Source organism: Colossoma macropomum, unplaced genomic scaffold, assembly GCF_904425465.1.
Source record: "Colossoma macropomum unplaced genomic scaffold, Colossoma_macropomum, whole genome shotgun sequence".
NCBI lineage: Eukaryota > Metazoa > Chordata > Actinopteri > Characiformes > Serrasalmidae > Colossoma > Colossoma macropomum.
This window is the reverse complement of record NW_023494785.1, coordinates 29,229,167-29,242,864: the sequence shown is the minus strand read 5'-3', so window position 1 is coordinate 29,242,864 and position 13,698 is coordinate 29,229,167. Positions and strand designations below refer to the sequence as shown.

General features: G+C 37.1%; 1 protein-coding gene across 2 annotated transcripts; it reads right to left on the bottom strand.

The window, feature by feature from the left end:
- Positions 1-59: 59 nt before the first annotated feature.
- Positions 60-11,759, bottom strand: LOC118821384 (ependymin-like). 2 transcript variants are annotated; one of them, XM_036589979.1, is made up of 6 exons: positions 11,503-11,759; positions 3,202-3,236; positions 2,957-3,091; positions 1,580-1,766; positions 1,175-1,262; positions 60-1,051 (listed from the first exon to the last, which is right to left on the bottom strand). In XM_036589979.1, the coding sequence occupies exons 1-6, from the start codon at positions 11,573-11,575 to the stop codon at positions 907-909; spliced, it is 663 nt and encodes a 220-aa protein (XP_036445872.1). In that variant the 5' UTR covers positions 11,576-11,759; the 3' UTR covers positions 60-906. The 2 variants fall into 2 exon arrangements, with proteins under 2 accessions (XP_036445872.1, XP_036445863.1); XM_036589970.1 differs by lacking the exon at positions 11,503-11,759 and adding an exon at positions 3,626-3,883.
- Between the last annotated feature and the right edge of the window lie 1,939 nt (positions 11,760-13,698).

The following is a 13,698-nucleotide window of genomic DNA, read 5'->3' as shown; positions in this document are numbered from 1 at the left end:
AAGGAAATCCAGGACATCAAGCTGTTCATTTCATTAATTAAATGAAACTAAAACAGTGCTTTTAGTTGATTGCTTTATTTTTTGTTGTCAAAGGGGAATAACTGCTTTGCTTGTAGTTATATTAATCCTTAACTCTAATAGAACATTACTCTTTAAATAAGTCCTGGTTTGGCCCCTGGGCGCCTCCCGGTGGAGGTTTAGCTGCCACGACCTGCTGGGACGAGGCCCTGAGGTCGTCCTAGGACCTGCTGGAGGGGTTATTTCTCCAAGTTGGCCCGGGTGCGGCTCATGGTCCCTCGGAATGAGCCGGAGGAAGTTAGGAGAGACAGGGTCGTCTGGGATTCTCCCCTAAATGCTTCTGCAACCCTATGATGGTGGTGATGATGGAAATGGTTCATGCTGAAATGCACTTTGTAACTTCAGTGTGAGTGGGCAGGGCTAAACTTCTGTGAGCTAAACAGCTGGGTGTATGTAAGGGCATTGGGTTTTGTGACAAAGTTAATGAATTCAAAATGGGCTGTTATTGCAATTTAATTTCCATATATGGACTGTATGAACTGGGGAGTGAACGGTACATTTTGAAACTAACAACAGGCCTCATTCACCAAGTTTTTTTCTTAAATTTGTTCTTGAGAAAGGTCCTACGAAAGTCTATGTCAGATTTGTGACGTTTTTAAACAGAATTATTGTTAATTTTGTGCCCTTGAGAGGTGTAGGTTGTCTTTTGACTTAAGATTCCAAATAAGGAAACATTGGTGAATGTCAGAATCTTTGTAAAAAGTGGGTTTTAAGAAGAAATTTCTTATTAAGAACAGTTGGTAATTGAGGCCCAGTGCTTACATAGAACATCAAACTAATTTATTTCCAAAAAAGTAAGGCAAATTTAGTTTTCCCTGATACGGCCCCTTAAAACTGTTTATTGACAGAGGAAATGAGCCTGAAACAGTTGGTCTTGGGTAAGTCTTCCACTTTCTTCAGATCCTCTGTTTGACAGAAATAGGGAGGGATGAAGTCCATGGGGTCCCGGACACCAAGCAAGATGTTATAGAAGCTGTTAGAAAAGAAAAGAGGTCCTTTGTCTAGTATGATAGTATGATCTAGTAGCAAATCTGAAAGGTACACTGTCAGTATATTGAGTGGTATGTAATATATGAGATTATAGAGCTGTGCAGACCTTATAATAATTGTTCCTGTCTCTGGAGAGTAGTACGTCCCACTGAGTGGCACACAGGCATTGTCTGAGAAGACCAGTGTGTACATGGCTGGAGATACAGGAGAATTTGAGTTAGAAAACAGTCAACTTACAAACAGTAGTTAATTTAAAATCAGAGCTCAATTTCATTGTAAGTGATTTTTTATTCAAATATCTGATTATTGACTACTGAGCAACATAATTAATGTCCATCCAAGAATGATATCAAATCTGGATTTAAAACATATTTGTTTATTTGGGCTAACAAATGCCCAGTGTAACCTTTTTGTCAGTAATTGTGAGATTACGGGATTTTATCTTTTCAGTGTAAAAAGTGCTGTACAAATCAGCTGTTTGTTTGTTTGTTTAGGCACTAGCATTGCTTACCCTGTATCTCCGGGATCTCTCCATACCATGTGTTGGCCAGCAGCCCCATTCCAGCCACTGAGCTGGTCCCGAGAACTGTCTGAGCCACAGGGAAAGAACCGGGTGGAATCTGGATGGGATTGAAGGGAGCGTCTAGTGCCACCTTCTTACAGGTGCGTTCCGAATAGTCAATCTCGTAAGCCACTTTCTGTGTTTGGGAGGCAAATGACTGGTTAGTTTTTCTGTATTGTTTTACTATAATTCAAAATTCAGAGACTCATCAAAGCACTAAAATTCTCTGTTTGAAACTGTCAAATCTAGTCAATATATGTTTAAGAATTTCTCATTTTGAGATTATTGTGAGTTTATTATAAGATTATTTATAAGTTATTACCGTAAGTTAAATTATACACTATATCGGCTGATAATTTGGTTTGTTTTCATATTACAACAAGCAAAATTATCTGAGATACTCTGACTTACTAAAATCACTTAGAACAAGTAATAAATGGCAAATAAATAAATAATAAATAAATAAGTAATACTCGTCAGGAACAGGATTAAGAAATACTGTTTTAATAAGTCCAAAAAGAACATACATGTATAAATCGAGCGCTAAAGTTAAATCTGAACATCAAAGTTTCTAATATTTTTATTGTAGTTCATCCATTTTTATTCACAATTTCAAATAAAATGAAACCCATTGTTCTGTGAACATTTATTGGAGTAGAAAATTCACATTAAGTGGGATGGCCTCAGACTTAGGCCTGTCACAATTATTACAATTACAATTATTCGTCTAATTGCAGTTATTTGAGCAGTTATTTGATATATATATATATATATATATATATATATATATATATATATATGTGTGTGTGTGTGTGTGTATATATTGTATGTGTGTGTGTGTGTGTGTGTGTGTGTGTGTGTGTATTTAAACTGACTGCAGTCTTTTTCCGCTGTTATTAAAAGTTATAAAAAATACATTTATAAAATATATCTGTTAAATATATAGGCAATTCTGTTTTTAGCAAGTATGCTAGCGGAATGAGTGGGTTTTTTGCTTACATTTTAACTCTCAAGAGAAAAATAAGCTTTTCTTGACTACACATGGTTCTGTGTAGCTGAGACATTTGTGTTGCTGTTTTATTAAATGCACACAATGAACAAAAGACAAACTGTTAATTGCAATTATTTATATGAAGTTAATTATCATCTAAAATTTCACGATTGTGATGCCACACTTAGGTTCTATATAAACATACTTAAGTCAAGCAGATCCACCATTATAAATGCCTTTGATGGTTTAGTTCTTCATGCTTTATACATTTAAATGAAATTCTGAAACGTTCTTTCATTTTTCATCAGTCTGCATGAATCAAACCATGTTCTTACCTGCTGGAACTGCATCAGCAGATCCACAGAAAATGCGCCGCTGGGGCTACTCCCAGAGCTCCTGATGCGAATTTGCTGACCCAGTGCATCATAATCAAAAGTACCTGAAGTCGTGATGGCACCGATCTCAGTGTGCTAAAGTCAGGAGAGTTAAATCAGAGCTGGAGATTGTAATTCATAGATTATTCACAAAATAGAGATTAAAATTCATAAATTAAAGCTAGTGATGAATGTACAGATCTCACCATATAGGCATTCCCCGTCATAAAAGGTGGAGACACTGAAATATGTAAAAATGAAAAAAGAAAGTTTGTATATGATCAGGTGTGTTTCTTATTATATCATTTTAAAAATGCACTTTTTCCCAAGTTTCCCAACAATTTCAACAAGAATTTCACTGTTGTACGTAAATAGCTCTGTTAACATAAGCATTATGACATGTTTTGGATGAATATTGATCACAAGGACTTGGCCAAAACAAAAACAACAGCTTTTTAACAAACAGTATAAATCCATACATAAGCAGCGCCGTTAAAATATGCATGATGGTTGTTTTTGATGAATATTTGCTACATGAACTGAAAAAAAACAATGACTTTTTAACAAACAGTGTAAGTCTATACATAAATAGCTACATTATCCATTATATTTCTTTTGGTGTATATTTACCGCAGGGAGTCGGCTGAGCACAGGCGTTCAACGCCAGGCAGGAGCAGATGGACAGCAGGATGAGGAGCTTCATGTTTTTGGAGAAACTGAGAGTGCTTGTCCTTCTCTCTGTCTTATATGTGAGAACACAGGTGAGCTCGTCCACCTGCTCATACAGCAGCCCTGCACAACCTTCCTGCTTATGTTTCATTTTAACAGTCATTTCCGTTTCAATGTTAGAGTCATTTCTTATCAGAAAGCCATTTTAATATAGAGTAATAAAAGATCACTACTGCCTTTGTTTCTGTTGGTTAAGACTGAAAAATAACCATGTAGAGAAAGCAGTAGGTGTTTAACTGCCACCCATGTTGATGTGTGTGGGTAGATTTTCTGTCAGGCACACATACACAGATAGGCTATCAACACTGTTGCCAAAAAGGAATGTTTACTCAGTTTGAGATGAAACAGAAATAGTAAGTCAACATTTCAGCAGCTCCGGTGGGGCTCAATTTAAACTTACACTGTTCTACTAAAACTGTTTGTTTATTTGTTTCTTATTCACCCCTGTATAAAGCCCAAGGCATGTAGGAACTGACCTACATTTGACAGTTTTGGTGGAATTGGGTGTTAAAATCTCCTCTTTTGAATGTTCACAAGCTTCACAAGCAACTTTAGACTCAGAAAGTGCTTAAATATTGCTGTCTGTTAACCTTCAAGGCCTGTATGTGGGCCCACACTCCAGTCCCTCACTGTCACAGCTACATAACTTACATGTCCAGTAGTTATTGAAAAATTTCAACGATTTTAAGACTTACAGCTGAATAACAAGCATAGGACATTTAATCCTAATGAAGATTATAAAAATACATTGTTAAAGAATTACACAGTTGTGAAACTTGGCACTTACTGCTTACATTGATACTTTAAAACTATAACAAAATAACAATGTGTTAGTGTTCATACTGTGGATCGGTTCTGCGTTGTTATTCATTCATTCTTTAATGCTACATTATGTAAGATTTGGGGATTTGGAGACCTCTCTGGTGGAAATGTGTAATTACACGCAACAGGTAGAAGAACATTTTGTAATGATGGTTGTGCCTCGGACCCCTTCCCTGACTGGATGAATCTGATGATTGCGAGCAAGTTGAAAGAGTATTCAAATGAGAACTTGGTAAGGGGCGTGTCTTCCGAGGATGTAAGCAAATTATCTACTATTGTCATCATATCTTAATCAGTATCATTTTGATTTTGAATTTGAGACCTAAACATCTTATTTTTGAGAGTGTGTGACGTTAATACGTCACACACACACATTAATACAGTTTGATCAAAAATAAAAATGTAGAAATGTTTGAAAAACACACTTTCATAATTTCTGTGATGCCATATACCCAAAAAAAAACTAAAAAGAGAAGAAAACACATTGAATTCCAGAAGTCAAATAGATGATTAAAATTTAATAAGAAAAATGTTTTTCAGGATTACAGGAACATGAAAAAGGAAACTAATTAAAAGAATGGGCAAAAATAATCTCAACAGGTGCCAGCAAGACCCTGCAGGTTTACTACATCCAAGATGTCCAAGATTTCATCACTTTTGGAAATCTATTTTTATACTCTCTCTAAAATTCCGAAAGAACCAACAGGCTACTCTATTTTTATTGCATTATTTGGTGTTGCACCACCAGATACCAAACTAAATAATTATAAATGCGACATATTGGCCTTTTGCACTTCGCTGGCCAGGTGATTAATATTGCTTAGGTGGAAAGACCCTCTTCCCTTAATTATTCTCAGTGGATCAAAGAGGTTATGCAATATCTCAAGCTAGAGAAGATAAGATACTCTCTTCAAGGATCTGTACAAAGATTTTATAGCATTATAGCTTCCTGACATATGTGGATAAAATGGAAGCCAAGAATGTAACTCCATAATATACATTTAAGTTACAGTGTACCTCAGTTTTTATATAATGTTGGAATTTATACAGTTTTGTCTCATTGATGTAGGTCTGGAGGGTGGGTGGGATGGGTGGGTTTGGGGGTATGGGACTGTTTGTCTTTTGTATACTGTGAAATCCTTAATAAACAGACTTAAAAAAAAAAAGAATTACATAGTTATAAAACTTTACTGCATGCGTTGATACTTTAAAGCAACACTTTTGTACAAGCTAAGAATTTTTCCTGACTACAGCATGGATCTCTCTCGCAGACGAGCCGCGTTTCAGCAAGTCAAAGCAACTTTGTTTCAGAGAGGAGTCCCTTTTATGCTCCTCCACCCTGCAAGACTTAGAGTCATCGTGAATGGCGTGGCCAGGATCTTTGATACGCCTGATGCTGCGCAGAAGAACTGTAGTCTCGGGAATGGCTGTCCCTGAGGTTAGTGCGACTGTGGTTTGGGCCACACCCCCCTATGTCACTTACCAATGCTCATATTTGTGCCTTTATAGCGGACGCTTTAAAATTTGGTTTGAGGACTTGATCTAAGATCTTTGAACCACACTTTTGCATCACACGTTTTGTTTCTACACGGTTCTCACTTAATTTTTTTTATTTTTTTATTTTATTTATTTATTTTTTTTTCCAAAAGTGTAATAGATCATTCTGAGAAAGGGACATTAGTTTGGGTCCAGTTCGTTGTGACTTTTTGTGACTTCTGATTGAGGTCTGGGGGTCCTTATTTATTTGTTTTTTATGTTTAATTCTTAGTATTCTTATTTGTAGTTGTCCTGCCCAGGTCCCAAGAGCTTTTAAGAAGTTTATAACGTGAGATGTTTAGTATGGTTCTGAACCTGTTCGCTGTATCACTTCTTTTCTCTTGATGGCTGTGGGGAACTGGGGGTTGGAGCTAGGTTTTTTTTTGAGTCTGTTACTTAGGGAGAGAGAGGTGGTGCACGGACTTATGAACCGTCACCGTAAGCTCAAGTTCAAGTTGGAAGGTTGTGTTAAGGAAGAACACTAACCAACACAATTCGGTCAGATTTATCTCATGGGATGTTGAAGGTTTGCAGGCCCAGACTAAAATGGTAAAGGTTTTTTTCCCCATCTCAAAACACTAAGTGCAGACATCGTGTTCCTTCAGGAAACCCACCTATCTGGAACGGAACATACCAGACTGCGTAAATCTTGGGTCAACCAAGTTTTTCATTCTAATTATAACACAAAAGCTAGAGGGATTGCTATTTTGATAAATAAGAGGACCCAGTTCATTCCAATGAACATAATTTCAGACCAACAAGGTAGATATGTTATCGTTTTAGGTCTCCTGTTCCAGGTCCAGGTGCTATTGGTAAACATCTATGCTCCGAACTGGGATGATGAGGACTTTGTGAATAGGCTTTCACTGTGGGAATCACTTAAAGCCGTGCTTCGTGGAGAAATAATTTCGTCTTCCTCATACATTAAAAAAATCAGGCGTAAACAAATGGAGGATATCTCAAAATTGATACGCGAAATTGGATAGAAAAATTCCTGAGAAGCCTCCTCCTGAGCTGTTAAAATCACGAGCAGACCTCCAAGCAGAGTTTAATCTACTTGCTACTAAAAAAGCAGAGGCTTTTATCTTGGGTTCACGTGGCTTAGTATATGAATATGGTGATAAAGGCAGTCGATTATTTGCTCATCAGCTCAGGAGACATACCGCCTCCATACTAATCCCTCAGATTAAAGACTCTACAGGGCAATTTGACCTCACATTCCAAGGAAATGAACAAGATTTTTGCCGACTATTACTCCTCGCTTTATACATCTGGACACCACCCCAATCCAGATATTATGCATTCCTTTTTGAATGATTTACAGCTTCCCACTTTAGACCCTAACACGGCACAGAACCTGGACGGCCCCATCACACTTCAGGAAATTGCAGAAGCAATCAGCTCGATGAGTAGTGGTAAAACACCAGGCCTGGATGGTTTTGGTATAGTTTTATAAAAAGTTCAAAGATAAACTGGAAGTGTTCAACGACCCCCAACTTTTACTCAGGCAACAATCTCGCTTATCCTGAAAAAAGACTGACCCAACCTCATGTGGCTCTTACCGACCAATTCGTTTATTCTGCAATGAGCATAAAATTCTAGCAAAAGTGATAGCTAAACGTTTAGATCCAGTCCTTCCTTCGATCGTCTCAGATGACCAAACTGGGTTTATTAAAGGACGGTACTTATTGTCAAATATCCGTAGACTTTTGAACATTGTATTTACTTCTGGCTCCTCTCCTGTCCCTGAGGCGGTTATATATTTAGATGGTTATATATTTAGATGGGTGGCCACCGGATTTGGCTTGGGAAAAGATTTTTACTCTGCCCGTTAATTCAAGAGGGATAATCTCGCGGGATTCAGAAGGTGGAGGGGGAAAAGATGGTTTGTAAGATATTGTGGAATTGACACTGTTATAATTGTAACTGTTTTCTTTTAAGCTGCGGAAAAGTAACACTTTTGTGTTAGTGTGGATCATTTCTGCTGCTTGCTTTGTTATTCATTAATTTTTCAAAGCTACACAAAATAAGTTTTGGGAATTTGGAGACCTCTCTGGTGGAAATGTGTAATAGCATTTTAACGTTGTAACATTTTAACATTGGTTTTGCCTCAGACCCATTCCCCAAGAGGATGAATCTGATGATGGTGAGCGAGTTGAAAGAATATTTAAAGAGAATTCAGTCAAAACTTGGTGTGTGATATTAATATGTAAAGACATATGACATGGTCAAAAAATCACTATTTCAGGCTTTACAGGGTGACTTCATTCATTCATTCATTCATTCATTCATTCATTCATGTCCTGTAAAATTTAATAAAACTTTTTCTTAATCCATTATTTTAAAATAAAACTTTGTGGTTTGAGTTTTCATTTAAGAACATTTGGAACATTGCTGTTGTAATTTTCATATGAATAATTAATGTGAACAATTAATAATTGCTGACACACTGTCTAAATGTTTTTAGACCCCTGTTTATCTGCAATTTCTCTACTCTTCTGAGAAAGCTTTACACTAGCTGTTGGAGAGCTGTTGTGAGGATTTGATTGCATTCAGTCACAAGAGCATTAATGAGGTCAGATACTACATTTGGATTATTAATTAGGGATCCACTCCAACTTTTCCCAAAGGAGTGGATAAAGCCCCATCACTTCAGGCAACACAGTTCCACAGTCCAATGCTGGGGGGCTTTACACCCCTCTATAACTGACACTTGATATTGGGCAGGGGTGTCAAACCTATCTGCGAACTACACTGGGGGCTGGTATGTCTGCATGTTTTCATTCAAACAAAGCAGAAGCTCACATGATCAGTTGTTGAAGGCTGAGACCAGCTGATTAAATGAGTAGAGTCTGGTGAGTGGAATGGAACAGGAGTGCTTGTTTGGAATGTGCGGCTGATCCAGAGCATCCCATTACGTTAGCAATGTTTTACTATGGGGATTATACAAGCTTTGTGTGAACACCTGTATCAGCATTGGGTGCACCTTAAAGTAGCTGAATTCACTAATTAGGGGGACTGTCTGGATAGCTTTGGATACATAGTGCATGTATAAAATGTGCATGTCACTTTTCATTGTTACTCATTACTGATCATCCACAATGCTCAGCTGAGTTTTTATTGAACATTTGAATCACAGGAGCTGTCACACAGGACAGTCTTTAAAACGTCTAGATCCGCAGAGAACGTTTACAATGCATCAGAGACACCATAGTGAGCATCTTCACTGAGATGGCAGTCAGAGACTGTTAGATTACTGACTGAATGGCTCTAATAAAGTCAGTGCTGTCAGTTTCTTCAGATGCAACATTTTGGCAGAATGCAGGGGGGATGAAGTCACTGGGGTCCACCACAGTAAGAACTTGATTGAAGAAGCTATGATTTAGAAATAAAGTAAAGTACAATTTATATTTGAAAAAAAACATTTATTAAATAAAATCTAGTTTAAAACATTTGTTTACTCTTTCAGAGATACAAGTTTTTGTAAAATCATGCAATTCGTGTAACATAATCAGTGGAGCATATTACATAGCGCTGAAGACTCTTCCACTCTTTCTGCTGCTGTGAAACTGCTCATTTTAATCTAATCATTTTAACATCAGTGTGAAACACACTCACCTCATCGCTGTCCAGCCCAGGTCTGGTCTGTGGATCATCGCGGTTATGGGCAGGCAGGTGTACTCCGAGAAAATAAGCATGTAATTAGCTAAAAATGTAGAAAAGTCTGATCAGTTTTGAAGCACTTTCTGCATGCCAAGATTTTACAGCAGCACTGAAAGAGGTTTCAACACTAAACACCTAACCATAAGATCACATTAGCATTTCCTCCTTCACAGCCTTGAAAAACCAACTGACATCAGAAAAAGCACCGATCTTACCCTGTATCTCTGTAATCTCTCCAACCCAGTTGTTGACCAGCACCCCACCTGCGGGAATAGAGGTGGTTCCCATAATGGCCTGACCAAAGAACAGAGAGTTTGGTGGGACCTGCATGGGGTGGAAGGACGTCTCCAGTGTTTTCTTCGTACAGGTTTGGCTTGCATGGTCGATCTCATAGATGACTTTCTGTGTAAGGAAAAACAAGGAGCTGTGAATCTCAACAAGAAATGTTATTTATCACATTAGTTAGAACAGAAACACATTTGTGCTGATTGTCATACTAGACTGATTACAGGTGTTTCAAATATGCTTATCATGTGACGTTTTGTGAAATCCTCTGTACACCAGCAGTAATTCAGAAAAAGCTAATAATGAACAATATTGAACAAATAAGAATATAGAGGAATATAATTGATTTTACCTGTTTGAAATTCATCAGCAGGTCAGTGAAATGTGTGGTGTTGTGCTATGCTTCAAAGTTTCTGAAGCGAACTTGTTGGCCCCAGCCATCATATGTAAATATGCCTGAAGATGTTTTAGCCCCATCCTTAGTACTCTGTCCGAGAGAGAGAGAGTCCATTTAGAGGAGTCCACTGTGTTAATGTAGCCTATGTGGTCCTAGGTTCTGTTATTATTGAGTATGATCACTAGTGCAGGGCTGTTTCTTGCTAAAGTAGTGTAATCAGTATATTAGTAGTAGTAGTAGTCGTAGTAGTAACATGTACAAACCCAATTACAATAAAGTTTGAACAGTACGTGAAATGCTAATAAAAACAGAGAGCAGTGATTAGGAAATTCATTTTCACCTGTATTAAATTAAGGACTGTTTTGGAATTGCCTTTTACATTAATATTAGTATTAGTATGATTCTTAGTATTATAAATAGTATTTATATTAGTATTAGCATTAGTAGTATTATAAATTACTGATCATCAAATTTGCAGAAAAATATCTTATATTCATTTTACATTTTTTATTTATTTTTTTTAAACAAATGAATTAAGAATTATATTTTTCCTTCATATAGTTAGCCAAAATGAATAAAGTATTAATTATTTTTCATTCACATATGATGAAATGATAGTGGAGGGCCCCCCCATTAGGATATCACTTAAGCCCCCCTCATGTTCTGTGTGTCTCCTATTAATGTGCGATTTTATTGATATTGATATATTCAAACACTGTTATTGAAGTAATAAAGCCTCATATCTCTGAAAAATCACAGGAACCTAAAAATGGAAAAAAAATCTGTCAATGTATTTTCAAAAAATAAACAGCCATTTTTGTTTGTTCGTTCATTATGAAATATTGACATAGTGCATGTGGCATTTGTTGATTTTGAATAGTGTCAAAATAATAAAAAAATATTAAGTAGAAATGTTAAATTGTGCACTGCAGAAGTGACTGACCGTTGAAATGCCTCCAGTGATCCAAAGTGGTGACACTTAAATAAATGAAAACAGGAGTATATTAGGATATTTAACGCAGTACATTTGCAGGTGTACTGATTAAAATGTATGAACTTTTTGGAAAACCCTCACCGCAGGGAGTCGGCTGAGCGCAAGCCTTCAGCGCCAGGCAGGAGCAGATGGACAGCAGGACGAGGAGCTTCATGTTGTTGGAGAAAGTGAGAGTGCTCCAACACCCTCACTGTCTCTTATATACGAGAACACAGGTAAGCTTGTCTACCTCACTCATTCAGGTAGACTACAGACCGTTCCATAATAATTCACCCCGCTGAAAGGCAGTTTTCTCCTCTGTAAAAGTAAGGAGGATATATTTCCCCATGTAAACTTCAGTAAACAGTAGGAAACATTTTGAAATCTATGAGGCAGCATTACTTTAGTTTTGCTTAGTTCATGTTTAACTCTTGGCAGTATTGACGTACGTGGGAACAACGATTCTGGCTGGCACAGATAGAGATATCAGTGTTGTTGTCAGCCCTGTCCCTGCTCAGGAACAGAGAAAACAGCAACAGAATAGAGGAATAACACCTGGACTTGGATCACTACCAGTATTGGCTAAATGAATGAATTGCAACTAAATAAGTTAATTGCATTTTGTCTTTGTTGTGTTGACGGCAATGGTTATTAAAGGGCACATAACCTACATTTTTCTTGCCTTTTAATTTTTTCCCCCCAGGTTAATGACATGTATGTGTTTGTATATACAAACAACATAATTCACTGTCACATTACCATTTTCAAAATTCTCTTTATCCCTTAAAATTAAACAGATTGTTTTTGTTACTGTGCCTTTAAGACTGATATATGTAAATGAGCTCTGTCCTGATTGGTTGCCCTGTATCAAATTGTAGTCCAACCTGAAACACTCACAAATAACCAAGAATAAGCAGAGCTAAACTGCTGTAAGCTGAATAGGTGGATATATAAACACATTAGTTTTCATGACATCACAAAAAAATTCATTCAAAATGGACTGTTTTTGCAGCTTAGTGTTCATGCATGGACTGAGAAAAAAACAGTACATTTCAAAACTTTGGAAGTGTTTATTTTAAAAAATTTGAGGACAAATGTTCCATATATGGTCCCTGTAACACTTGAGAATACATAATCAGACTTGGAATCAAGTTTCAATAACTATAATACTGCTCAATTCAAAGAGGTAAAAATAAATAAATAAATAAATATTTGTTTACACTTTCATTACTGTTTGCCCACCACTTCTTAGTTTAGTTCCTCAGTGTAGCAGAAACTTCTCCTCTGCACTTCAGCGCCGCCTGTCTCACTATTTCTGGAAGGGCCATGGCTGCACTCTTCCTCTGATCTCTGCAAGGCCTGCTCTGCTTTCTCAGCACCTGATTCCAGTCATTTTTCAGCCTCCCACACCAGCACAGGGCTGCTTGTTTCAGTGAGCATGCAAGTATAAAGTATTAAAACCCTCCCCTACTGGACGTGCTGTATTGTTTTGCAGTGACGGAGTGGACAGTACAATACCAGCCATCATTACTGCAGAGCCGGGAGTGTTCTTTAGCCCTCAAGGCCACCGGCAGTACCTGGCACAGCTGGGATCTGAACTAAATCCAGGCAATAGGCCTACTGCTGTATTACTTGCGCTGATTCATTTGTGTTTAAACAGCAGTGTTAAATAATACTCATATCGCCTGATTTGTGATTACAATCCTGTAACAGATACTTAAGTGCACTTTTCTGTTAAAATATACAGTGCCTTGCAGACGTATTTGACGCAATATTTCAAAGCCGTCATGTTATTTGTCTGCAGATATTTACAATATGTCTTTATGAAATACGCTGTCAGCGTAAGATTTCAAACCTTTGTGCTGTGTAAGCTGTGTAATAAAAAAGACAAAGTAAAATGCCACATTTTTCACATTGAGATAAAAGAACAGTTTAAGAATCGTTTGTCAGACTGAAGGAAAAGTGTATGAGAATGGTGAATTATGGATGTATAAAGTTATAGAAATACATTAATTAAGAAAAACGTACAACTAGTATCCAAGTGTTCAGATATCCCAGCACTGCTAGACCAATAACACAGGGAAACACACTTTCTGTTGCATGAAAACTCATTTGTCTTTTATACATATTTTTGCATGCAGAATTCAAATTTGCAATTAATTGCAATTAGTGCTCTTTCACTCACAAATTCTGTGTTAGGATTTTTTCTATTTGTGTGATGAGTTAAGTCAATCAGAAACAAAAGCATGGCTGTCATTGAAGAATGTTCCTAAAAACGTACAACGGATCAGAAAACTA